This window comes from Rhinolophus sinicus, linkage group LG13 (genome assembly GCF_036562045.2).
Source record: "Rhinolophus sinicus isolate RSC01 linkage group LG13, ASM3656204v1, whole genome shotgun sequence".
NCBI classification, from domain to species: domain Eukaryota; kingdom Metazoa; phylum Chordata; class Mammalia; order Chiroptera; family Rhinolophidae; genus Rhinolophus; species Rhinolophus sinicus.
In genome coordinates this window covers 54,473,072-54,501,032 of record NC_133762.1, presented here as the reverse complement: position 1 = coordinate 54,501,032, position 27,961 = coordinate 54,473,072, and the positions used below count along the sequence as shown (strand labels likewise).

Genomic DNA, 27,961 nt, shown 5'->3' with positions numbered 1-27,961 from the left:
CTGGTCAGCACTTCGCTGGATGCTGTAGAATCTTGGTTGACTCATGCAGAACCACGCAGAGCACTAGTGTCAGACCCAGGTTGGAAGGCATCTTCAAGTCAACCATGGAGCCTCCCTTCCAGGGTGGGCGATCCTCCAACAGACTCCATGAGAGGACAGCCATCAACCAACCAACCACCAACTCATGAGAGATAAGAAAGGTCGTGCTTGCCCTGGTGGTCCAGAGACTATAGATGACATATTCCTGATTTCTGATTTCCCCATTTTTAACAACCCTTTGCTATCCTATTTACAGTTTAAAAGTTTGTTAAGTGAATAGACTTAGGGAGGGGTCTCATGGAGGGCACACTGAGTCCCTTGTGTCTTGAGTGAGAACAGGCCGGTGGCACTTGTCTGAGGATCTGTATGTGGGAATGAGGAGTTTTTCCATGTCCTTGAAGTGTGTGTGTGTGTGTGTGTGTGTGTGCGCGCGCGCACGCTTCCCTGTAGCTGGAAAGAGGCTAAGGCAGGAGGGTCTGTTGTTTCTGAAAGTGTCTCAGAGCCTGTATAGGTGGGTCTGAATCCTGCTGTCATATTTATGGGCAAGTTACTGCTTGTGTGCCTCAGTTTCCTCATCTGTAAAGTGGGAATAATAGCAGCATTTCCCCCGTAAGGTGGTTGTGAGGCTGATAAGTTGATTGATGGTAGAACTCATCTGCAGAGCCGTTACTCCCACTATGGGCTGGGAAACCCATACCTGAAGGGGATGATAGAGTCTCTTCATACATAATCTTCTTTTTAACTCTTTATTCTGAAAAACTTCAAACATATAAAAGTGAGAGACTAGTCTCACAAGCCCCCATATAATTCTGAAGCAATGCCGGACACCATGTCATCTTATGCAGCAATATTTCAAAATGTATCTCAAAAAGATGTGCGTTATTTCTATAGAATGCAGAGTGTTAACTCACCTTTAAAAACAATAATTCTTTAATATCACCAAATATCCAGTGAGGGATCAGATTGCCAATTGTCTCATAATTTTAAAACTGAGATTATATTTGCAGATAGTGTCACCCTCTTCAGTGCACAGTGTATCCATTTGACAAATGCACAGTGCTGTAATCACACCCATAATCAAGATATGGGACAGTCCTCTCTCCCCAAAATTCCCTCTGCCTCTTTGTGGTCACACTGTCCCCCACCTTCCCCGAGCCCCTTGAATCTGTTTTCTATCCCTCTGGTTTTGTCTTTTCCAGATTTCATATAAATGGCATCAGACAGTGTTGTCTTTTCCATAATTTCTTTAACGTTTGAATTGGGATCCAAATAAGGTCCACACATTATAAATTGTTTATGTGGCTCTTAGGTTTCTTTTAACCTATAGGTTCCCCTCCATCTCTTTTTTTTCCCCTTGAAATTTGTGGAATATTCATACTTTTAAAATCTGGGTGCTGTGGGCACCAGCTCTTTCCTATACACAAGGGAGAAAGCTAAGCTTTGCTACAAGGCAGTTATGTTTATCTTTCACAGCCTCCCTGCTGCCTGTTGACACTGGGATCACTGGCCTCTGCTCTGGACCCCAGCCATGCCAGCCAGTATCCTGCAGGCATAGTTTTCAGGACTGCTCCGTAGAAAATGAGAGTCTGACTTTGGGATTCATCCGTTCCTGGATGGCTTCTTGTCTCTAAGATTAGAGCCTTTTCAATTCCTATTTCTTGGAAACATTTTCTAGTATGTATGAACACTGGTGTGGGTAAGAATACAGGGCTGCACACCAGGAATTAGTGGGTGTGCCTCTGTATTTGACATTGCAGGTAACTGTTTAAATGGAGATTTTTTTTCTTTTGTGAGAAGGGAAACCTGATCAAACTAGCTTAAGCAGAAAGGACACTCTTTGGTTTTATTTCGAAATAATTTTAGACTGCTAAAAAGTTGCAAAAATATCCCAGAGGTTTCCCACATACTCTTCACCCAGCTTCCCCAAATGTTCACAACTAATGACTAATAACCACAGTATAATGATGAAAACCAGAATGTTAATGATGGCACTATCCTATTAATAGACTTGATTAAAATTTCACTCATTAGCCCACTAACATTTTTTCTGGTCCTGGAGCCTACTTGCTTTTAGGTGTCGTGTCTCCTTAGTCTCTTCCAATCTGGGACAGTTCCTGTCTTTCTTTATCCTTCATGACCTTGATGGCCAGTTATTTTGTGCAATGTCCCTCCACCTGGGCTTCCCTGATGTTTTCTCAGGATTAGATTGAGGCTATGCATTTGTGGCAGGAACACCACACGAGTGATGGGTTCTCACTGCATCTTATCAGGGAGCTTCGTACTGGTGATGTGACTTGGATCCCTTGGTGAAGGTGCTGTCAGTCAGGTTCCTCCACAGTAAAATAACTAGTTTTTTTATTATTATTAATTTCAGGTGTACAAAACAATGTAATAGTTAGACATTTATACCCCTCACAAAGTGATAACTCCCTTCCCCCAATCTACTACCCCTCTGACATCGCAAACAGTCGTTACATTTCCACTGTCTCTATTCCTTATGCTGTGCTCCACTTCCTGTCACCATATATATATGTGACATTCATTAGTATTCATTATTATTCAGCTTCAGGTATACATTGCAGTGGTCAGGCACCTACATCATCCCTGAAGTGGTCTCCCTAATAAGACAGATGTCCATCAGATACCCTACAAAATCTTTACATTATAAATTATATTCCCCAAACTGCCTTTCATATCCCCGTGGCAATCTTGTGGTTACTGACTGTACTTTCTAATCCCCTCACCTTCTCCCTCATCCCCACCCCACTCCCATCTAGCAAACCTCATTTTTTTCTCTATATCTCCGAGACTGTTTCTGATAGTTCATTCATTTATTCTTTTCTTTAGATTCCACATATAAGTGAGATTATATGGTATTTGTCTTTCTCTGTCTGACTTATTTCGCTTAACATAATGTTCTTAAGGTCCATCCATGTTGTTGCAAATGGTAAGATTTCTTTCTTCTTTATGGCTGCGTAATACTGCATTGTATAAATTTACCACAGTTTCTTAATCCAGTCGTCTACTGATGGGCATTTCAGTTGTTTCCATGCCTTGGCTATTGTGTATAGTGCTGCAATAAACATAGGGGTGCATACATTTTTTTTGAATTAGAGTTTTGGATTTCTTCGGATAGATACCTAGGAGTGAAATTGCTGGATCATAAGGTAGTTCCATTTTTCAGATTTTTGAGGTCCCTCCATACTGTTTTTCATAGTGGCTGCACCAACCTGCAATCCCACCAACAGTGCACAAGGGTTCCCTTTTCTCCACATCCTCGCCAGCACTTGTTGTTTGTTGATTTATTGATAATAGCCATTTTGACTGGGGTGAGGCGGTATCTCATTATAGTTTTTATTTGCATTTCTCTAATGGTTAGTGAGGTTGAGCACTTTTTCATATGTCTGTTTGCCTTCTGTATGGCCTTTTTAGAAAAATGTCTCTTTATGTCCTCTGCCCATTTTTTAATTGGGTTGTTTGTTTTTTTTGGAGTTGAGTTGAGCGAGTTTTTTAAATAAATTTTGGATATTAACCCCTATCGGATATATCATTGGCAAATATCTTCTCCCATTCAGTAGGATCCCTTTTTGTTTTATTGATGGTTTCCTTTGCTGTGAAAAAACTTTTAGTTTGATGTAATCCCACATGTTTCCCTTGTCCGAGGGGATATATCAATAAAAATCATACTCCGAGTAATGTCTGTAAAGTCTCTTCCTATATTTTCTTCTAGGAATTTTATGGTTTCAGATCTTACATTTAAGTCTTTAAGCCATTTTAAATTTATTCTTGTATATGGTGTAAGGAGGTGGTCCAGCTTTATTTTTTTTGCATGTGTCTGTCCAGGTTTCCCAGCACCATTTATTGAATAGACTGTCTTTACCCCACCGTAAATTCTTGCTTCCATTGTCGTAGATTAAATGACCATATAGGCATGGGTTTATTTCTGGGCTCTCTATTCGCTCCATTGATCTAAGTGTCTGTTCTTATGCCAGTACCATGCTGTTTTGATTACTGTAGCCTTGTAGTATAATTTGATGTCAGGCATCGTTATACCTCCCACTTTGCTCTTATTTGCTGAGGCTATCGGGGTCTTTTATGGTTCCATATAAATTTTAGGGTTATATGTTCTGTTTCTGTGAAAAATGTCCTTGGTAGTTTGATGGGAATTGCATTGAATATGTATATTGCCTTAGGCAATATGGACATTTTAACTATATTACTTCTTCCTATCCATGAACATGGTATGTGTTTCCATCTATTTGTATCTTCTTTAATTTCTCTCTTCAGTGTCTTATAATTTTCTGAGTCCAGATCTTTCACTTCTTTGGTTAAATTTATTCCCAGGTATTCTACAGTCTTGAAGAAATTGTAAATGGGATTGTTTTGTTACTTTCCCCTTCTGATATTTTATTACTGGTATATACAAATGCAACTGATTTGTGAATACTAATTTTGTATCCTGCTACTTTACTAAATTCATTTATCGGCTCTCATAGTTTCTTGGTGGAGTGTTTAGGGTTTTCTCTATATAGTATCATGTCATCTTCATATAATGACAATTTTACTTCCTCCCTACCAATATGGATGCCTTTTATTTCTTTTTTTAAAAAAAATTTATTGGGGTGACAATTGTTAGTAAAATTACATAGATTTCAGGTGTACAATTCTGTATTACATCATCTATATATCCCATTGTATGTTCACCACCTAGAGTCAGTTCTTCTTCCATCACCATATATTTGATCCCCCTTACCCTCATCTCCCACCCCCCACCCCCCTTACCCTCTGGTAACCACTAAACTATTGTCTGTGTCTATGAGTTTCTGTTTCTCATGTGTTTGTCTTGTTCTCTTGTTGTTTTGGTTTATATACCACATATCAGTGAAATCACATGGTTCTCTGCTTTTTCTGTCTGACTTATTTCGCTCAGCATTACACTCTCAAGATCCATCCATGTTGTCACAAATATTCCTATATCATCTTTTCTTACCGCTGAATAGTATTCCATTGTGTATATATACCACAACTTCTTTATCCGTTCATCTATTGAAGGACATTTTGGTTGTTTCCATGTCTTGGCCACTGTAAACAAAGCTGCAATGAACATTGGAGCACACGTGTCTTTATGTATAAATGTTTTCAGATTTTTTGGGTAGATACCCAGGAGAGGGATTGCTGGGTCATATGGCAATTCTATTTGTAATTTTTTGAGGAACCTCCACACTGCCTTCCATAACGGCTGCACCAGTCTGCATTCCCACCAACAGTGTATGAGGGTTCCTTTTTCTCCACAGCCTCTCCAACACTTGTTACTATTTGTCTTGTTGATGATAGCCATTCTGACTGGGGTGAGGTGATATCTCATTGTGGTTTTGATTTGCATTTCTCTGATGATTAGTGATGTTGAACATTTTTTCATATGTCTATTTGCCATTTGTATGTCCTCTTTGGAAAAAATGTCTCTTCAAGTCCTCTGCCCATTTTTCAATTGGGTTGTTTGTTTTTTTTTGTTGTTGAGTTGCATGAGTTCCTTGTATATTCTGGATATTAGCCCCTTATCGGAGGCAGTATTTGCAAAAATCTTCTCCCATTCAGTTGGTGCCCTCTTTATTTTGTCGATGGTTTCTTTTGCTGTGCAGAAGCTTTTAAGTTTCATATAGTCCCATTCGTTTATTTTAGCTTTTACTTCCATTACCTTTGGAGTCAAATTCATAAAATGCTCTTTGAACCCAAGGTCCATAAGTTTAGTACCTATGTTTTCTTCTATGCAGTTTATTGTGTCAGGTCTTATGCTTAAGTCTTTGATCCATTTTGAATTAACTTTGGTACATGGTGACAAATAGCAGTCCAGTTTCATTCTTTTGCACGTGGCGATCCAATTCTCCCAGCACCATTTATTGAAGAGGCTGTCTTTGCTCCATTGTATGTTTTTAGCTTCTTTGTCAAAAATTATCTGTCCATATTTATGTGGTTTTATTTCTGGGTTCTCAATTCTATTCCATTGGTCTATGTGTCTGTTTTTCTGCCAATACCATGCTGTTTTGATTATTGTAGCCCTGTAGTACAAGCCAAAGTCAGGAAGTGTGATAGCTCCATTATTGTTCTTTTTTCTTAAGATTGCTTTGACTATTCGGGGTCTTTTGTGGTTCCAAACAAATCTGATGATTTTTTGTTCTATTTCTTTTAAAAATGCCATTGGGATTTTGATGGGGATTGCATTAAATCTGTATATTACTTTGGGTAATATGGCCATTTTAACTATGTTGATTCTTCCAATCCATGAGCACGGAATGTCTTTCCATTTCTTTGTGTCTTCTTCAATTTCTTTCAAAAATGTCTTATAGTTTTCAGCATATAGGTCTTTCACATCCTTGGTTAAGTTTATTCCTAGGTATTTTATTCTTTTTGCTGCAATTGCAAAAGGAATTGTTTTTTGTATTTCTTTTTCTGAGATTTCATTGTTAGTATATAGGAATGCAATGGACTTTTGTACGTTGATTTTGTAGCCAGCAACTTTACTGTATTCGTTGATTGTTTCTAATAGCTTTTTGGTGGAGTCTTTAGGGTTTTCTATATATAGCATCATGTCATCTGCAAAGAGTGATAATTTAACTTCTTCATTCCCAATTTGATGCCTTTTATTTCTTTCTCTTGCCTGATTGCTCTGGCAAGGACTTCCAACACTATGTTGAAAAGCAGAGGTGATAGGGGACAGCCCTGTCGTGTTCCTGAACGTAGAGCAAAGGGCTTCAGTTTTTCACCATTAATTATGAGATTAGCTGAGGGTTTGTCATATATGGCCTTTATTATGTTAAGGTATTTTCCTTCTATACCTATTTTATTAAGTGTTTTAATCATAAATGGATGTTGTATCTTGTCAAATGCTTTTTCTGCATCAATTGATATAATCATATGATTTTTGTCCTTTATTTTGTTTATGTGATGTATCACATTGATGGATTTGCAGATGTTGAACCATCCTTGTGCCCGGGGGATGAACCCCACTTGGTCGTGATGAATAATCTTTTTAATGCATTGTTGTATTCGATTTGCTAGAATTTTGTTTAGGATTTTTGCATCGGTATTCATCAGAGATATTGGTCTGTAGTTTTCTTTTTTTGTGCTGTCCTTACCAGGTTTTGGTATCAGGGTAATGTTGGCCTCATAAAATGAGTTAGGGAGTATTGTCTCTTCTTCAATTTTTTGGAAGAGTTTGAGCAGGATTGGTATTAGATCCTCTTTGAAGGTTTGGTAGAATTCACTAGTGAAGCCATCTGGTCCTGGACTTTTGCTTTTGGGAAGGTTTTGGATGACTGATTCAATTTCCTTACTGTTGATCGGTCTATTTAGATTTTCCAGTTCTTCATGGTTCAGCCTTGGAAGGCTATATGTTTCTAAGAACTTGTCCATTTCTTCTAGGTTATTGAATTTGGTGGCATATAGTCCTTCATAGTATTCTTGGATGATCCTTTGTATTTCTGTGGTGTCCGTGATAACTTCCCCTTTTTCGTTTCTGATTTTGTTAATTAGTGTCTTCTCTCTTTTTATCTTAGTGAGTCTAGCCAAGGGTTTGTCAATTTTGTTAATCTTTTCAAAGAACCAGCTCTTTGTCACATTAATTTTGTCTATTTTCTTTTTGTTCTCTATTTCATTTAGTTATGCTCTGATTTTTATTATTTCCTTTCTTTGGCTGACCTTGGGTTTCATTTGTTCTTCTTTTTCTAGTTCTTTAAGGTGCAACGTGAGGTTATTTATTTTTGATTTTTCTTCTTTCTTGAGACAGGCCTGTAATGATATAAATTTCCCTCTTAAAACTGCTTTTGCTGCATCCCCAAAATTTTGGTAGAATGTATTTTCATTCTCATTTGTTCCTATGTATCTTTTGATCTCTCTTCTTATTTCTTCTTTGACCTGGTTGGTCTTTAAAAGTATGTTGTTTAATCTCCATTTATTTGTGTTTTTTCCTGCTTTCTTTTTGCAGTTGATATCCAATTTCAAAGCCTTGTGATCAGAGAATATGCTTGGGATGATTTAAATCTTCTTAAATTTGCTGAGGCTAGTTTTATGTCCCAATATGTGGTCTATCCTTGAGAATGTTCCATGTACACTAGAAAAAAATGTATAGTCTGATGTTTTAGGATGAAGTGCTGTATAAATGTTAGTTATGTTCATTTCATCTAACATGTCATTTAGGGCTGCTATTTCATTTTTTATTTTCTGTTTGGATGATCTAACCATAGTTGTCAATGATGTGTTTAGGTCCCCTAGTATAATTGTGTTTTGGTCAATTTCTCCCTTTAGTTCTGTTAGTTGTTGCTTGGTATATTTCGGTGCTTCCTGATTGGGGGCATAAATATTAATGACAGGTATGTCTTCTTGTTACATAGCCCCCTTCATCATTAAGAAATGTCCATCCTGTCACTTGTTACCTTTTTTATCCTGATGTCTGTTTGTGATATCAGTATGGCTACACCTGATTTTCTCTGAATACCATTTGCTTGGAGTGTCAGTTTCCACCCTTTCACTTTGAGTCTACATTTGTCTTTATAGCTGAGATGTGTCTGTTGGAGGTAGCATATGGTTGGGTTTAGTTTTTTGATCCAGTCTGCTACTCTGTGCCTTTTTATTGGTGAGTTCAGTCCATTTATATTTACGGTGATTATTGATATATGAGAATTTCCTATCATTCTATCTCTGTTTTTCTGGTATGATGGTGTCGGCATTGTTTCTTTGCCTTTTTGTTGCTGTCTGTTATTTCAGTGTGGTGTTATTCTATGATTTTTACCTCTATTTCTTCTTTTTTATGGTATATATTTCAGTTCTGGATGTTTTTGAGTGGTTATCATTAAGTTTATGTAAAAGAAAGTTTCATATTTAGAGTATTCCATTTTCTTCACCACGTTTACATTCTCCATTCCTTTGTGCCGGTTCAGACCTTTACTCTCACCCCTTTTATGTTTCTGTTGTCATAAATTATCCCTATTTATGCTGTGAGTTGATTTCTGCGCTGCAGTAGCAAGTTGTCTTTTTCCTTTTTTAAGTTTTTTTTGCCCCTTCTTTACCCTGTATGTTATGTTTAGTGTCCTATTTGTGGTAGGGGTTGCCATTTCCTGCCTCTGTCTGTTCGTAATACTACTCATGGTTTTGTAATCTTTTGATTTTTTTTTTTTTTTTTCAGGTCGAATAACCTCCTTCAGTATTTCTTGCAGTGCAGTTTGTGTGTTAGAAAATTCCTTCAACTTCTGTATGTCTGGAAAGGTCTTTATTCCTCTTTCATATCTAAAGGATATCTTTGCTGGAAATATTATTCTTGGCACATAAGTTTTTTATTTCAATAGTTTGAATATTTTATTCCACTCCCTTCTGGCCTATAGAGTTTCTGCTGAAAAATCTGATGATAATCGAATGGGCATTCCTTTGCAGGTAACTGTCTTCTTTTCCTTGGCTGCCTTGAGGATTCTTTCTTTGTCGTTAATTTTTGACAGTTTCAATACAATGTGCCTTGGAGAAGGCCTGTTGGGATTGGGGTAATTAGGTGTTCTATTTCCTACTTGAATTTGAGGACCCAATTCTTTCCATATGTTTGGGAAGTTCTCATCAACTATTTGGTTGAATATATTCTCTGTTCCCTTCTCCCTTTCTTCTCCTTCTGGCATGCCCATTATTCTTATATAGTTCTTTCTGATGGAGTCAGAAAGTTTTTGTAGAGTTCTTTCATGTCTTTTAAGTTTCAAGTCTCTCTCTTCTTCCATTAGTATCATTTCCAGATTTCTATCTTCAATGTCACTGATTCTTTCTTCCATCTGGCCAACTCTACTAACTAAGCTGGCTATTTCATTCTTAATTTCTTCTATTGAGTTTTTAATCTTCAGAAATTCTATTTGGTTCTTTTATAAAATTTCAGTCTCTTTGGTAAAATGTTCATTTTGTTCTTTGATTGTGTTTCTGAGTTCATTAAACTGCCTGTCTGTGTTTTCTTGCATCTCATTGAGTGTTCTCAGAACTGCAATCTTGAATTCTCTATCATTTAAGTCACATATTTCCATATATTTAACTTCATTTTCTGGAGAATTTTCATTTTCTTTCTGATCTCTCTTGTTACTTTGGTTATTCATGGCAATTAATGAATTATTATTTCTCTTCCTAGACATCTACAGGAGTGGGTTCAGCAACAGGTTGATAGGAAGAGGTCTTTCTTTGTGTCCAGTAGGTGCTGGCAGAATGCTTTATTTTCTCTCTGACTGCAGCCTTTTTTCTCTCTCTCATGCTGTAGTGTTATATTTTCTCTGCATTGTTCCGGCTTCTCACACAATGGGGGGATTCCCTGGAAGGCGGGCTTCTGTTAACAGGTTGCCTGGGTCATAGGACACCGCCTCTGTGGGGGGGATGAGGAGAGCTTCTGACGTTCCAAAGGTCTTCCTGCACCAGTTTCAGAGCCTGTGTGTTTCAGTGGCTCTGTTTAATCCTGCAGGGATCTACCTGGATAGGTGGGGACAAGGGCGGGGTAGGTTGTGAGAGGTGGCCCAGAGCAATGGCAGCAACCACCAGCACAGCCAGTCCTGCACCCAAGGCTCCCTCCCCTTTGTTGGAACTAGTTGGGCTGCAAGTCCTGGCTGCGGGCTGCAGTTCTCAGAACTGCAAATGTTATTTTCTTTTGATCTGACACTGCTACCTTTCCACTTCTAGCACTGGGAAGGTGGGGGTGGGGAGAGCTCTGGAAGGGTGGGGAGGGGGCAGCTAGGCTCTGTGCCTATGACTTCCATCCTCTGCTTGGCAGTGAGGGCTTAAACTGCCATTTTCATCCTTCTTCCCTCAGTCTTTGCTCTGAGGTTGAGGTCTCTGCTGTGAGCATTGAGTTTAGCAGTGTTATTTGCTGATCTCTCAGTTGTGACTGTGGGCCATAAGCAGAGCACTGCAGTTCGAATTCTTCCCTCTCTGATGACTGTGGTAGCTCCGGAATTCAGGGAGCTCAGAGCTCTGACCTCTGGTCTGTGTTCTGCACCCACACAGCCAATGTCTCCGTGTCTCCGCACTTCCCCCTTTCCTCCTCCCTCACTTGCCCAATTTGGCCACCTTTAGATGATTTCAATTGTGCGTCGTTTAGTCTTGCCTGTCTGCTGTGCAGGGAGTCCTTTGTGGAATTATAGTTGTTCAATTTGTTGTAAAATCCAGGGGAGATTTCAAGAGCTTCACCTCATGCTGCCATTTTTATGACATCTCTCCTTTCCCCTCCACCAAAGGAGCAGAATATAAAAGGCAGTTGATGAAATCTGAGAGCAGGGTGTGTGGTAGGAACCAGGATCTGAGGCAGCAGCTCACTTTATCATTGTCTTCTCTTCTCACAGGCACTCTCACCACTGTTGGTCTTTACCCTTCAGCTTCATTTCTCTGCCTCTCTGAATAATTGCCTTTCTAAGCTTCTCCATGCACATTATAAAAGATTGCGACTCCCAAATGGCGTCCTCAGACCCCAAGTTTATATGAAGCTACCCCCAACTCACTGCTATTTCTGAGATCCTTTTCCAAATTCCCAGGAGAGGAAGCCTGAGTTAGGCCCAGCCCTTTTCTATGGCTCTGGTCAGGAGAGTGGGGTCACACCGCTGCTGGATCCCTTCTCTGAATGAGATGTCACAATCATCAGACAAGGGGATGACATGGGCTGGTACCGTGTTTCCCTGAAAATAAGACCGGGTCTTATACCATATTTCCCCCTAAATATGACTGGGTCTTATATTAATTTTTGCTCCAAAAGATGCATTAGGGCGTATTTTCAGGGGATGTCTTATTTTTACATGTACAACAATCTACATTTATTCAAATTCAGTCATGTCATCTTCATCATAATGTGCCAAATGCGTCTATCTGGCTGATGATCTTAACTGGGGTTATTTTCGGGGTAGGTCTTATTTTCGGGGAAACCCGGTAGACATCTTCCCAAAGTGTATAGTGCATGTACCCCTCCTCCCTCTCTTCCTCTCTCCCTTCTTTCCTACCTCTTTCCCTCCCTCCTTTCTTGCTTCCTTGTTAGCTTCCTTGCATCCCTCCTTCCTTCAGTCCCTCGCTCCTCTCTCCTCACTCCTCCCTCTTCCCCCCCTTCCCTCTCTTCCTCCCTTCTTCTCTTCCTTCCTTCCTGATGCAACAGATACATTCCTGTAAGGTCGGTTTTCAAATACCGTCACTAAGGGAGCTTCACTATTTCCAGGCCACATCTGTATATAAAGTGAAGAATTGTGCTGTCATGGGAATAATCAGCCTCTAGATTGTCCAAATACATATTTATCTGCTTGAATGGAATGCCCTGTAGTGGCCACACACGAAGTTGAATTTAGATACCTGTCTAGCCCCTCATGATTCAGTGTGGCCCAGAGACTAGCGCCATCATGTGGGAGATGGTTAGAAATGCAGAATCTCTGGCCCCACGTCATACCTACTGAGTCAGGATCTGTAGCTTAACATCCTCAGAGGGTTCGAAGGAACGCACATTGCAGTTTGAGAAGTGCTTTTCTTGTGCTGTTTGTTTGTTTTATTTGTTTTTGAGGACAGATAGTGCATGTTGGATTCTTTTCTCCTTGGGAAAATGAGATTGTAAAAGAGTCATGACTACAAGTACTAAGCTTGCAAATAAGTATACTTATGGCTCTTTGTGCACTGCACAAGGTCTTAAAGTGAATATGAGTCCACCTCTTTCTATTTTCCAACCCTAATTTTTACTTCTCCTGAATTAATAATAAATAGTGTTTGCCTGAAGTTATTTTATGTATACACAAGTGTGCACACGCATGCATACACACAACACATGCACATTTTAGCTACTAAAACATATATGTAGTTATGGGTCAGAAATCAGGAGAAAAATTAGAGCACCATAATTATTAAATGAGAACAAGGAAACTCTTCCCCCTGAATTATTTCAGTAAAAATAGCATCTCATCTATTTAGTATGTGTTATTTTCACTTATTTTTTGGCTATCAGATTTATGCTAACTCAGTAAAGTGTGAAGAGTATACTTTATTTGAATTGTACATTTTATCCCATGGGCAGCAGTCGTCTTTTTATTTTGTGGGGTTGTCATCTTCAGACTGCCTTTCGGGGGGTTCTGTCAAAGGCTGATTTCAGAGGGTGCTGATGCGAGTATAAGAAGGAGCTCAGTTTTCACATTCCTCTATAGGTTAAGGATTCAAAAGTGATTCCATTGCTGACAGAAACACAAACAAAACAAAACTTGACATGCTGAGTCCAGATTTTCTCTGCCAAGTGTGGGTCTTAAGGGAGAGGGTACGATAGGTTTTCTTACAGCTGTGTCTTTGCCCACAGACAGCAACCCTGGAGCAAGCTATTAAAGATGCCAACGAGTGTGATGATGATGAGATTCAGCTCTATAATGAACAGATTGAAACCCTGCGGAAGGAGATTGAAGAGACTGAGAGGAGCCTGGAGAAGTCTTCCTATGATTGTCGGCAGCTGGTGGTTGCCCAGCAAATCCTAAAGCACGAACTGGACCGGTATCATCGGATCATAGAGAATGAAGGCAATAGGTGTGGTCACAGAGGGGCGCAGCTGAGAGAGTGCCTCTATCTCCATGCTGCTCACTTACTTATTCCACAAATCTTTGGCCTCCTGTGTGCCAGTTTTAGGCAGTGAGATGTGGCAGGGAATGAAACACAAAAATCTATGACCTCATGGAGCTTGAATACTAGTGAGGGAGACAAATGGTGAATGAATTTGTAACAGAGGGAGTATGACCTATAACAAGTGCTATGGAGGAGATTATGGCAGGGAAGAGGGGAATGGCAATGGGGGTGATGGTGGGAATGTTTGAAGTTTTGAGTTTGGCGACTGGAAAAGGCTTCAAGGCTACTTTTTGCTCCACCAGTCTCTGGGGACATAACTGTCTCAGCAGATAGGAAGATCAGGAGTGTTTAATGAGATGCTGCAGGTGAGGTGCCCTGTGCAGTACCTGGTACTGGACCAGTGCTCCAAGGTGTTGTTGTTACTGCTGCTGCCTTATCTCTATCTCTGTCTCTATCTTTAGCTCCATCTCATCATCTACATCTATACCTTTACCTACACCTACATCATCTCTGTCTACACTTACACCTACATGTGTATCTATATCATGTACATGTACGTGTACATCTATGCCTGCATTTACATTGTCTGTATCATCTACACCTATACCTACATCATCTGCATCTATGTCATCTACAATCACATTATCTACACCTACATCTACACCTACATGTACCTCTACACCTACAACTGCGTTATTTACATCTTTATCTATATTATCTACACTTACACCTATGTTATTCATGTCTACATCTATGTCAGCTACACCTACATCTCCACCCATACATAGCCTACGTCTACAATATCGACATCTACACCTACACCTATACCTACATCATATACATGTGCATCTGTACCTACAGCTGCATTATTTGTATCGACACCTACATCAAATCGCCTATGTCTATGGCTATGTGGGTGTCCATATCTGTAATTATTATCAGACAGCAGAGTGGAGACAGCCACCTCATTAAGGACTGATTCTTTATTAAGTTGTGATTCTTCAATTCATTCTTGCTAATGTTTTAGGTTTAAATTGAATTTAAAAAGGAGCACCCAGAAGTACCCAACAAGGAGCAGTTCTTTCTTTTCCACTGGGTATTCTATCTTGGCTGCAAGTATTTAAATGTTTAACAGGAAAAGCAAAATTTTCTTTTTTTCTCCTCTAGTTATGGTAATGTATCATGCATAATTCCAAATTACATATTTGTCACAGTGAATGCTTTTGCACACATTAGCAAAAATATGTCTTGAACTGGCATTAAATGTTCTTGTGAAAATTTTTGTTTTGGAGGCAGGGCTTCACGGAAAGGTAACTGGATTCCTTTTCCATTGGTTTGTGTATAACTTCTCATTTTAATACACTGATTTCAAATTGATAGAAATGTTGCAAGCATAGAACAAGGAACTCCTGAGTGCTGTTTACTCAGATTCACCAGCTATTTACATTTTGTCTAAATTGCTTTATCTTTTCTCTCTCTCTCCTTATATATAATGCATATTATTTTTAAAAAACAAGTTGGAGATATATCCTAGTTGCCCTCAATACCTCAGTTTGGGCTGGGCACTCTTTTATTAAAAAACAATACAAACACCCTGTTCAACGGAGAAGTGGCATTTTGACATTAAGCAATCTCCACTTTACAATTTTTCTGTAAGTGTGTTTCACAGTTTATGACTTGAGCTCAAAGAAATGATTATGCCCTTTACATCCTCATCCAGTGTGTAAATATATATGTGGTTCATGAGCAGTTTGATCTAGAGAAAGCTTTTCTCATTTTTGCTCGTAATTGGAGGGTGACTGTTATCCCCCAACCACCTGTTTGGCTTGATGAATTAAAGATGGTGACCAACTCTTTCTGATTCTTTCTGCCAGGCTGAGCTCCACCTTCATTGAAACTCCTGTTACTCTGTTCACCCCATGCCATGGAGCCTCTTTCAGCCCTCGATCCAGTGGGAAAGGTAATGCTCCTCAAACCCGGGTTCTGCTGTTTTCTGTCCTCAAAAACATGGAAAAAATTTTAATTAAAAAAAAAAAAAAAGTTGTCACCCAATAAACTTTAATGAAAAAAAAAAGGAATAAAATGAAGGGGCTTGTCTGTCTTAATCCTTTGGTTAATAGAGAGAGGGGATTGAGACTTTTGGGATGAAAAGTTTAAAAAAAAAAATCACCACGTGAGTGAAGCAGAAAAGCCTCCTGGGTGATGCAGGGTTACATATTGTATGTTTTCTTAAACTTTTTAGTTTTCCTTTTAGCTAGTGTGAAGAAATAAATTTGGCCTTAGGAACAGGAGGCTTCTGTTAGTTCTGAATTTAATAGCATCACTTCCCCTTTTTACCCAGGAGGAAACGGATGCTGATCAGGGGTGATCATATTTATTTAGCTTGGGATGCATGTAGAACAAGGGAGCAACTGTGGATTGATATGATTCCCATGCCTGAGGCCATTCTGAACATGTCAGAGCTCTGCCATCTCTCCTTTTGGGAAGTCCAAGGAGGGAATGACCTTGTGGAATGGGTTTCATCATCTAGTCTATGGATCCAAGTAGCCACCATGAGCTCAGCAGGGGGTTGGGGTGGGATGGAACTGTTGCTCCCACCAAGTATTATTGCAATAGAATCATGTAAGTTGTACCCAGGGGGATGGGAACTGTGAGTATCAGAATAAGCAGTGTCTTTCCTCCCCTCTGCAAGCCCAGAGGGGTCAAGTGACTTGTATTGTGCAAAGATGCACAATTGGTGGCAGAGCTGGGACCTCAACGTGGGCCTTGTATACAGTGTCAAGCCTCTTTCCCTGTTGCATTGCCCTATAAATAGCAAACCCACCCCAGTGCTAGGCATTAGTCTCTAAGACAGATAGCATAGTTTTCAATGAATACATTTTCCCCCCTCTTTCATTACAATTATATTTGATTTATTGCCCATTTATTTTTTATTTTATTTTATTTTTTAAGATCTCTCCAGGGCTGTGCAGGATATAACAACAGCAAAAACAAGACAAAAAGGCCTCCCCAAGAACGTTCCAAGGAAAAAGGAGATTATAGCTAAAGACAAAGGAGATGAAAATCTGGAAGACATACCACTGAAAGGTCTAGGAGTCAGAAAGCCAGTGCAGGTGGTAGTTAAAGAGGAAGGTGAATTGAAATTTGAATCAGGGGATGAAGAAGCAAGTCCCCCTACCCCAGAAGTGGCTCCAGAGGATGTACCAGATGGAGGGCAGATAAGCAAAGCCTTTGAGAAACTCTGCAAGATGGTCAAGGAGAGAGTGAGAAGCCCCAAGGAGCCTGAGCCGCCAGCTGACCTCTACACCAAAGGGCGGTATGTGCGTGTCTTGGGGGATGCCAGTTATGTGGATCCTGGGTTTTGTTCCTTGTCCATCCCGGCCAGGAGAAGAGTGGTTGTTTCCATTGAGGATGACTCTCTGCATCGTGACAGCCCTGTGGAGCCCTCTCCTGAGCAGCCCCAACCCCCTCTGGAGAATGGCCAGGGGGGTCTACAGGGGAGAGGAGAGGGGCACCCACCCAATCAGCATACTGCAAACAAGGAGAATGAGATAAACACCACAGAACTGACAGGTCCCGGGGAGAAGCATAATGGCCAGAAGGAGGATGAAGGGCCCAGGAGGCCCTGTGTCGTGGTCACACCTGGTTCAGACGGACCGTATGCACCCCCACTCGAAAGGCCTGGGACCAGTCAGGGTGGATCTGAGGGGCAGAGGGCTAGGAATGGCAGCCTGCAAGAGAGAAACCCTCCCAGGACTTTGGCATATGAGAGGGTGGAAGTGATGGAATCCATTGAGAAGTTTTCAACTGAGAGCATTCAGATGTATGAAGAAACTGCTGTCATTGTGGAGACCATGATTGGAAAGACAAAGGCAAGCAAGAAGAAACAGGGAGAAAAGGGTTCTCAAAATGTGTAGGCTCCTTGGGAGAAATGTCTCTGGGCCCCTGAAGGGGACATGCTTTGTTGGAGAACAAATAATAAAGAGTGAGAGTTCCTGTTTGAATTAGATCATAGTTGGCCCATCTGGCATTGCCAATGAAGCCTTAATTAAAAAGTTTTCTTTGCCTGCATATCGTTTGTCTGATTAACAGGGGCCTTGGGAATGTAGGTAGATCAGTCTCACTCAGGACAGGCCATTCTGCAAATGGCCACTAAACTGTGCTTCTTTAGGAAACAGACATGCCCGTCATCATGGTTCATTGAGACACTTGTTAGAGACTCAGAGAATGTCTGGATTTCACACAGAAAATGCTGGTTGATGGCATTGGCTCATGTTCAGTGCATTTCAAGTACATGCTCACGTTGAGTAGTGTTTTGTTAGAAGTAAAATGATTAAAGGTGCCTGTCTTAGTTGAGGTGCCCCCAGACGCTGATCCTGAATTGAAGATTTGAATATAGTTTCTTAGGGATGTGTCGCATGAAGCACCAGTAAGGCAGTGGATAGGGAGAGAGAGACAGCAAGGCAGCCATTAAAGGGTGTCCGATCAGGTCTGTTAGCACTGTGGGCAGCTGGAGCTCAATCCCACTGCCCTCCCCCCGCCACCAGGGACTATCCGAGACAGGCTGCACACATGCCACAGAGTTACCTTGCCCGAGGGGTGAGGGAGCAGGGTGTTCATCCACCAACTCCTGTTAGCTAGAGTCAAGGGCTGCTCCCAGGGTGTTAATTTTGGGGGCAGAGAAAGTGCTCAGGTGAAGTAGTACAAGTGCTGGCATTTGGACATCAGGCATGGAAATACATGGAAATGGCACGGGTCATGGGAATGTAAATGGGCACCAATGCCATTTGCCATAGCATTGTACCAAATGTCCTTTTTTCAGAGCTACTTCAAATTTTCACACTCAGAATTCTAGGTCAAATTTCAAAAAGCAAAATCAAATGTCACTGCATAGTTCCTTGTTTAGGAGTTAAGTCCGACAAGCATTTATTGAGCATATACTATGTGTCAGACAGTGTGTTATGCTGATAAGGGGAGAATTTCAGATTTATTAATAATTATCATAATTTTGAATGCTGTAATATACATGTCTGTGCATGCTATCTTGTGCACACATACATACACTGCACATGTGCACACAGGTACTTATGTGTCACATCTTAGGAAATAGAAATTATTTCAAACCAGAATCTTTACAGAAACTTATTTTTTCTCTGGGCATCTATTTTTCTGCTAACAGTACAAAAATATTTTTTATATATACTGATTAAGAAAGTACACCTTCCCCATTGTAGATGCTCCAAAACACATGAAGGGCACTGAGTAAATACGCTTAAATGGATTATTGCATCTGCCTAAACAAAAGCATCAGGCAACACAACTATATGTTATTGGAGAAAATTGACTAAGTCATAAGTTACATTCTCTTAGCTCTTTGTTATGGATAATAGAAAGAATACTAAATGGAGCTACCTTTCCTTTATATTTAGAGCTTTAAAAAATCTTGTCTTGAATTCATCTGAGGTTTTGATTTCATGAAAGAAATATGCTTTTGTTGTTCTCTCTAAAAGATGAATGGAGAAACCACTCCATTGCACAGTTTTGAAATATTTATAATTTGATAGCTTAAGAGAGAATGATGGAAACCATTAGCTGGAGCCCAGAATATACTAGGAATTTGGGCCGATGTATATATTATATTCAACATGATAGCCACTGCAAACCTTTTTGTTTTCCCCTTGAAGTCTTTTTATTTTTTGGGCTACATGTTCAGTAATATTCTTATTTAAAAAGACAGGGGTATTTTTTTGGAAGGAAAAGTCATTTTTGTATTATATTCACTCAATCATTAAAAATGGATTGGGGGCCTGTTCTGTGCCAGGCATGGTTCTGGGCATGGGGAAGAGCAGACAGCAATCAGATGTGGTTCTGCCCTCACAGACGTGACATTCGAGTGGAATAAAATGTACAAGCAAGCTGATGATCAAATAGGAGAAAATTAGATACAGACAATACTATGAAGGAAACCAACAGGCGACATGTAAGAGTGACTGGGGGTCTACTTTGGATTGGGTGGTCAGGTAAGACCCTGTGGATGAGGTAACATGTAATTTGAATGACGGGAGATCTGATGGGAGAGCATTTCAAGCAGAAGGAAATGCAAGTGCAAAGGCGCTGGGGGCAGGAATGGATTTAGCCTCTTCAAGGAAGAGAAATAAAGGGGATTGCAGGGGGACAATGGAAGGAGGTGAGGTCAACGATGGAGGCAGGGACTGGATAGCACCATTTGCTGGCAGCCTCATTTCAATCTGAAAGACAGGCTCCCAGTGTGAAATGGGCTGCCTGCAGTAGACATGTCGGTGTCTAGTTGGGCTTTTTGTTCATCCCCAGAGCTCCACTCACTCATTTTCTTGGATGCTGAAACTCTCCACTTTCACTGCTTGTTTCTGTTTTCCCCAGGAGAGTTGCAGAAAGGGTTAATTTCCTGGCTTTTCCTTTCCCCGAGGTCTGAAAGCAAGCATTTTAGATTTATAAAAAGTACTTCTTCTTAGGAAACATAGGGGTTCAGAGCAGGCCTCCCAATAGCATCAATGATGAGATGCCAGAGACTTGACAGGCCCTGAGATACCTAAAATGCTGGTGGTGCAGGTGGCTTGTCCTAACTGTTATACTAGAGGGCCTCTGGCCTCCTCTTTCCCACTCAGCCTCAAGTCCAGCACTGCGGCTCTCCCAAAGCTGCCTCCCCCATAAAGAAGCTGCGTCCCAACTCTCCACCGCTCCATTCTCCAGGCATGTGAGTTGGTGACCAGTGACTGCTGTGGTATCAGCCTCCCTGTGGTGATGGAGTCCTGGGGAGCAGTTTCCGGGCTCTCGGCCTCATGTGGAGGGGTGCTGGCTAAGGTGATGGATAGCCGTTGGCTGTAACCAGTTGGCCACTGGTGTGGCTGCTGCTGGTTACACTGGGGGGTTGGTTGGCAGAGAAGTGGATGGCAGATTGCGGATCATGTGGCTCCTGCTTCCTATGTCTCTAACCCAGCCGCCAGGGAGAATATAGTGGTATGACTCCCCTATCTATTGCTTTGTGGGTGTTCCTTTTTGGCCTCACCATATCCTGCATTCTTGTGCAGGAAGTGGGAGCTGAGACCCTGCATGACGCTCCCTGAGTGCTGAACCCCCAGATCCTCTGACCCTCGCTATTCTGGTTCATGCCTACACACTCAGTCTTCTCACACCAAACACACATGACTCTCTGCCTTAGGGGCCACTGTGGTGTTAAGAATGTGATTGGTCCACAAAATGGGCAGGTGGGGAATGATGGGGTAACTCTGAGGCATGTTCTGCACAGTCCCCTGTAGGTCTGAGCCCCAGATGCCCATGAAGAAAGCCACCCAGCAGTGTGCCTTGAATCGGTCTCCTTCCCTGTCTCACTTTCCTGCTCCCCTATATAAAGATACTTCCTTTCAATTAAACAACCTCAACTCCTTGTCTGAGAGTCAGCTTCTGGGAGGACCCAACCTAAGGAAGCTGGTTGGCATCTGCCCAGTACCACTCCCCTCCCCCATTCCTCACATGGCAGCCCTGAGGTTGTATTGAGGAGCTGTTCCTCCTACACTGGGTACAGGCCTGGTCAGGTTGTCAAGATGTCCTGCCTTTCTCTGGCTGTGGGGTGGGCAAGCATCCCAGATGAGACCCATCATTGGAATTGGAAATCTGAATCCAGGGGAACCAAGACAGGAAGTGCTGGAGCTGGCCCCATGATAGGGGAGTTCTGTTGTGATCCCCACTGGTTTCTGCTGCATATCCCTGTCCCCTCTCTTGTTCCAGTCTCTGTCCCTTTTCTATGCAGTTTAGGCTGTTTCTTCAGGCTTTCTTTCAGTTTTGAGAGCTACTCCATGTGCTTTGGACATGCTGCTTGTTTGCTTTCATTAGTTGGCATTGCTTTCTGTTGCTTGCAACCACAGAGATCCCAACAGAGAACTTAAGGAGGTTTGAAGTAAGTTGGGTTGCCCCCAAGTAGACCCTAAACAAGGTCTTGGGTGCAGGAGGCTTATTAGAGTGGTGATCACAGCAACTCAAGGTGCCCTTAATAAGCACCCATCTCTTAGTGCCACGCCTACCTTTCTGGTGCAGGGGCTGGAACATGCTACCTCAGTCCTGCTTTGCCAGTGTCTCCCTGGTAGGGGAAGAATGAAAGGCTGAAGGAGGGATCTGCTCCTTCTTGTCTATCTTCATCTTCCCAGCAGCCCTTCTTCATCCTGGTAGCAGCAGCTGGATCCAGTTTTCAGTTTTTCCAACATTTGCAAAAGCAGCCTCATGACAATCTCCTCAGAGATGCCTGCACCAGCCAGCTGATGCCCCTCCACAAATGTCTGGGTCTTCTGGCTCCTGTCATGTGTGCTCACACTCCACGTCTGGGGATGGAGGGCGAGGGGTGCAGGTGGTGCCCCTCCCCAGGAGCCCAGCACATTCCCAGTGAGCCCCTGACTTGGGCACATGTTAGATTGCTTTGTCTAACTGTGTGTTTTCTTTTGCCTTTCTAATTAAGTAGGTAATACTTGTTTATACTACTCAGTTTATGGGGTTTTATATTTAATTCTTTGTTAATATCACTGATAGGATTTCTGTCTCCTGACTGGTGAAGGAGGGCGCATGAGACAGGAAGGCACCAACACAGGCAGCATTAACTACCACCACTGCTGCGGGAACCTGGGGCTCCATCCCACTGGTGACCCCCGAAGAGACCTGGTAGAACATCTTCAAATTGTCCCAGCAGGAGGCTAGGAAGCCAGGATCTCTGCACAGGCTCCCCTTCTCCCTCAGGTGGGGGTGACCCTGGAGTGTTGATCCCCTGGCACTTCTGCCTGTTGCACACCAGGTCTGGCGCATCTCTGCAGCCGAGAAAACGTCTGGCAGAGAGACAGAGCACCCTTGGCATGCATGAAACTTTGCAGGTGATCTCGGGAGTGGGCCAAGAAGATAGGGCGGAAGTTGGCAAACGTTTTCTATAAAAGGCCAGATTACAGGCTGTACAGTCTCTGTTATAACCTCTCAACATCCACAAAAGCAAATAGGCACGATTGTTTCCGATAAAACGGTATATACAGAAACAGGCAGTGTGCTGGATTGGGTTCCTGGGCTGTATCGTGTGCTGGTCCCTGATGTAGGGCATATATCAACAGGGACTAATATAAAATTCAATTTACATAACAGAAGACACTTCTAATCTGGCATCTTTACTTGTTTCTTCCTTTCCCTTTCATCTTGGAAAATACTACTGAGGTCTCTCTTTGACTTGAAGCTTATAAGAAATGATCTTTAAGCCACCATTATAATCAAGTTTATCCTAAAATCTTTGTATTATAGGTTTGTAGTTGGGATGTTGCTGGTGAATGAAGTCACCTCAAAACTCATATGGCATTTGGCACACTGATGATGAAGAACAACATTCAGGTATCTTGATTAAATCAGTACAAACGCTTGACTCCAATTTCTCATGCTTGGATAAAAGCAAATAAGTGCCACAAAAAAGCCACATTGACTTATGTTTTATTCAAAGAAACAGGGTTTTTGAGTTCAGATGTATATTCTACCTGGAGATACATCCTTGGTCAATAGCCTCACTGTGCTGGTGCCCTGACCATCACACTTGCCCCTTTACCTGCATGCTTATATCTGCATGACCGGGAGCTTACCAGGTGACTTACCTGTCACCTGTGGTTGGTCTGTAACTCCAGAACATGGGGCCAAAAGAGAAAAGGACAGGTTGCAGCTTCTGCTTTCACCCCATGGGAGTAACCCATGGGGTGTCCTCTTGGGTGCTATGGGATATCTTAGAGGGTGCTATGAGGTAGGACACCCCATGCTGGGATGGTGAGGATGGGTTGGACTGAAGCTTCCATCGTGGAAATCTGTGACAGTTAACATTATATCTGAGGAATTCCCAGACTATTTGGGCTATTTTGGCACCTAAAACTCTGTGGGCTGAGATTGCTCATCATCCCCACCTCACTGCAAACCACGCAGTACTGACCATTAGGAATTTAGTAAGACAGAGTCTTCATCTCTTTGTGCTGAGTAAATTTCTCGTGGTCAGTTCATTCTGTCCCTAGGTTCACAAACTGTGAGTCTCATCTAAGTTCTAAGAGAAAAATTAAGCTGGCAGTTTGGCTTGGAGAATTTACCTCCAAGGTCAGACTTTGATTCCCTGTCTCTTATAAATTCAAAGACAAATTCAACCAGAGCTTTTCAAACTCAAGGGATGGGACTCTTGGCAACTAAGTGTACAAGAGACTAGTGGAAGATCTCAGGTATTAGTTGATTAATTTGTGATGCAAAGAGAGGAACCATCTTTTCTAGAGATCCTGGTGCTGGTATCCCTTATGCTAATTACCCCATTTCCTGGGGTTAATGTCCTTGGGAGGCTGAATAAAGCAACAGGAGGCTGTAGCTGACATGGAATTAGACCAGTGGCATGAGGATGGTGTTTCTAGGTACTTGTCTGGGGATGGTTTCCCCAGTGCATTGGACTGTGTTCTCAACAGATTTCAGCTCTTCAGAGAGTGGAAGTACCCTTTACACCAACCATGGTGTTTCCCTACACTGATATTGTCTGCCAACTTTTGTTCCTGACTCTCCATTTTCCTAAGTGCCCATGAGTTGAGTGGTGGCTCTCTTCCCCACCTTTTCAGTTGACTTATTCCTTCTTTGCAGATAGAGAATCACCCAGCTGGCTAAAACCAACTCATCTTCTTTGGCTCAGGATATATTCTGTGCTGATGTTATTTCAAACACCCAGAGTTTTTAAAACTCCATATTCTCTTCCACAACTATAATCTCTAATCTTGGCATTTTGATTTTTAGAAATTTCTATCAAATTAGGCCCTTTGCATCCAAGAACTTACTCTGGCTGTGAGGGTACCAGTTGCCCTAACTCAGCATTTCTCTTTCTAAACATAAAATGCTTGGCTATGTTTCCTAAAGATTTTGTAGTATGTGGTTTTCATGTGACCACTGCAACCTGTGAAGGCATTGATCACACGAAAACCACTCTTAATTAATTTATAAATGACAGTAACAATGACATATAGTAGTAACTCTATAAGAATGATCAGCTTTTTAACTTAATCTTTTGGAAATCAATCTTTGAACTTAAATATTGAAAAGCAGTGTCTCAGTTTGTCACAAGATCAGACTTTAGACCTTACACCTTTCAATATCTGTTTTAAGTCATAGGCTCTCTTTAAGATTTTATTAATTGGGTATGATAAGTATTGTATCATTGGACAAAATTGCAAATAGTTTTTACAATGAACTATGATAAATATAATATGTTAATATTTTATAAATAACTATTAAGATTTGCTAGAATAGCATGTGGTCACATGGGGCACAGCTAGTTTGTAACACTGTTCATGGCTCCATCCATGAAGAGAGGGTGCCATGTAAATCAGTACTTAAGAATGAGTTTTAAGGGAACATCAAACTCTTTCTGCGTGTGGGACTCCAATGCTTATCAATCATTCTATTGTCTTACATTTTCCAGTTGCTTTGCTTTTAGGCAGGGCTATTGATCAGTATTGGCCAATCCACTGTAGGTCAAGTGATGTGTGTCTCTTTAGGCTGAACATAAAAGAGTAGATGAGAGTTCTCTTCTCCTGCATGGATTGTAGCCACCTTGTGTTATGATTACAAATCATAAGATTGAAGATTGAAGTAGCCTGAATCCCTGAGTCACTGCATCGAGGTCTGTGGCCTTGGGGCATCACCTGAACCCTCAGTGTAAATGAAAAATAAGCCTTAGTGTGTTAAACCACTGAGATTCTGGGACTATTTGTTACTACAGTATAACTTAGTCTGTCCTGATGAATATAGATTTTGACCGTGACACACAATAAGAAATGTATTTTACATTGTCAGGCAATACACACACACACACATCCCTGAAAAAAATATTTTAGGAAACAATACTTATCCTTAACATGCATGATCTATTTTATTCTGTCCTATTCCAAAATGCTCATCTTGCCTCCTTAAATTTATTTTATGACCCACTATTGGGATGTAACCTGAACTTGGAAAAAACTGCTGTAGGTCATAATTTGTGTGTGATTTATTAGCTAATTATAAACTTTCATGCATATTTATGACAGCAGGCTTTTTAGATCTCTCTTTGGCAACTTTTATTATTTGCTCCTAGAATGGATGGAAGTATTTTTATGTAATACATATCACATCCCACATAATTTCTGGAAGGTAATGTTTTATTGTTGAGTCTCCTAATTTACAACAAGTCTTTTTAAACTTATAAAATTTTGTCAAAGGGAGTAACAATGTTAATCTGATTGATCATTACTTACTTATTTTCATCTTTTAAAATAAATGACTATAAATGTCTCTTGCATTAGGATCAGGGATATCATAAAAACCTCACTAACTAGACATATTTTACTGTTAATGCTGGTGCAAAAAATGAAATAAAGATCAAATATTTTTATATAGCACTATATATTTTTATATACTGTATACTCATATCAAAACTTGCCATTTCTATTAAGAAGCTGATAAGTTATTCTCTAATTTCATAAATTATACTACAGTTGTGAAAATATGGACAACTATTTTATATTTTTGCTGCTATATAAGACATTTAATGTTTATACAGAGAGCTGCAAAATTACAGTGGTGATGCAATGGGAATTAATGAACATTTTCACCTGAATTTCCACTGGCCTTTTTCTTCAGCCAGAATCATCTTGATATTCTCAGAATAGTCTTTTAGAGATGAATATGGTATCTGTGTCTTCAATAAATACACATACACACATTTTAGGTATATGTGTATATATACATTTATACAAGTGTATATATATATATATATATTTATATACACATATATACACACATGTATATAGTCTACATATGTATATATATTTCTGTGTGCACTTATACACACATGCACACATAATGTCCTTTGGTTTATTTTCAGACGGTTAATGTGAAATGAATTTTTGATGATTTTCATTTATTTTTTCTTTAAATCTAAACTGGTTTAAAAAGACCTTTGCAACAAGTAACAAATTTCTTTTAAAAATCATAAATATCATTACATTTTAAAGCATTATATAGAGAAGATCATATGGTGTTAGAGAAGACAGAAATTCATTCCAACATGGGGAAAAAAGAAAGAAAATGGATTTTCTAGACTTCTCTCCTAAAGTTGCCACCTTCGGGGAATGGAACCTAGTGCTCTGTTGTTGTTGGCTTAAAGGAAGGAACTCCAAGCTCAGCTACATTCTCCCAGGGTAAGGGAGAAATGTAGCCAGGAGTGGTTGATCAGTGCTTGGGAATCAAGTCAAACAAACAAATCATTTCTTGGGAATGGGTGGGCATTGAAATTGGGAATGAGGAGCCAATCCTTAAGTAGGAAAACAAAGTGACAGCAGTTCAGAAAGCATTTCTATTTGTTAATGAAATGGTGCAGTGTCTTTTGGAATTGACAGGGGAAAGGAATGTTATTAGCTTTGGGTTGCATGTTGAACATCCTTATGAATTGCTTAGTTGCCAAGATGGTACCTGTGTGCTTTCCCTATTGAGAGCCTCTCTTGCTTCCTTCAGGCCTCAGGTTACTGGGGGCATGAGTTGGCATTCCCCACTTTGGCAGAAAAGGCTCCATACAGATGGAAGTCCATATGAAGATGGCAGCTCACATCTTCAGACACACCCCCTTCACCCTTCACACACTTCTGCCAGAACAGAAGCCATTTCCCTAACACATCAAAGGAATCACAACATGAAGGAGTGAGGTATTGCCCTCCAATCATATGTTTTGGAAATCAAAGCCCAAGTTCATGTGTGGAAAACTGTCAAAAATACTCACCTTGCCTTCTTGCTTACATCAGATTAAGAAGACCCAAAATGATGTAGGAAAAGGAACGTTCCTGGGTTATAAACTACTACAATGTGTTGCCAGACCTGCCTTTCATTCTTTCCTTTTGTGTAACTATGTGAGAAACTCCAGAAAATCGGAGCTGAGATGAACTCTATACAAACCTAGAGTAATTGGGGCTTCTCTAGCAGGTTTTACCATAATTCAGAGCATCCGCTGGTAAAGGACAGCCAAGCTACTTAGATTTTATATTTGTCATGCTGGCTGAGTAGGATGAGTTATGATGTTGGTGTTGGTGGTAAGATTTTCAATGCTTATAGGGCTTTGGGGATGGCATCTTTCGAATCACGCCATCTTCATCTACGTCACTGAAAAATCTTGCTAAGTTCAAACCATCTTTCCCCAAAGCATTTGCAGCATCTCCTGTGCTTTAAGAGATTCAGAGCTCACCCTTGGCCATAATCTTTGATTTTCTTTTTATGTTACAGGTTCCCAGTTGAGACCATGAATAAATGTTCTTGGGAG

At 40.8% G+C, this 27,961-nt stretch overlaps 1 protein-coding gene across 3 annotated transcripts in view; it reads left to right on the top strand.

Annotated features, from left to right (window-relative positions):
• BFSP1 (beaded filament structural protein 1) overlaps nucleotides 1-18,182 on the top strand; it is a 91,267-nt gene extending 73,085 nt beyond the window's left edge. For all 3 annotated transcript variants that reach the window (XM_074317556.1, XM_074317557.1, XM_074317555.1), the window contains exons 6-8: nucleotides 13,355-13,575; nucleotides 15,486-15,571; nucleotides 16,564-18,182. In XM_074317556.1, coding sequence (XP_074173657.1) covers nucleotides 13,355-13,575; nucleotides 15,486-15,571; nucleotides 16,564-17,528 — 1,272 coding nt within the window. In that variant the 3' untranslated portion in view covers nucleotides 17,529-18,182. The remainder of the gene's footprint in view (nucleotides 1-13,354; nucleotides 13,576-15,485; nucleotides 15,572-16,563) is intronic.
• Nucleotides 18,183-27,961: the final 9,779 nt, after the last annotated feature.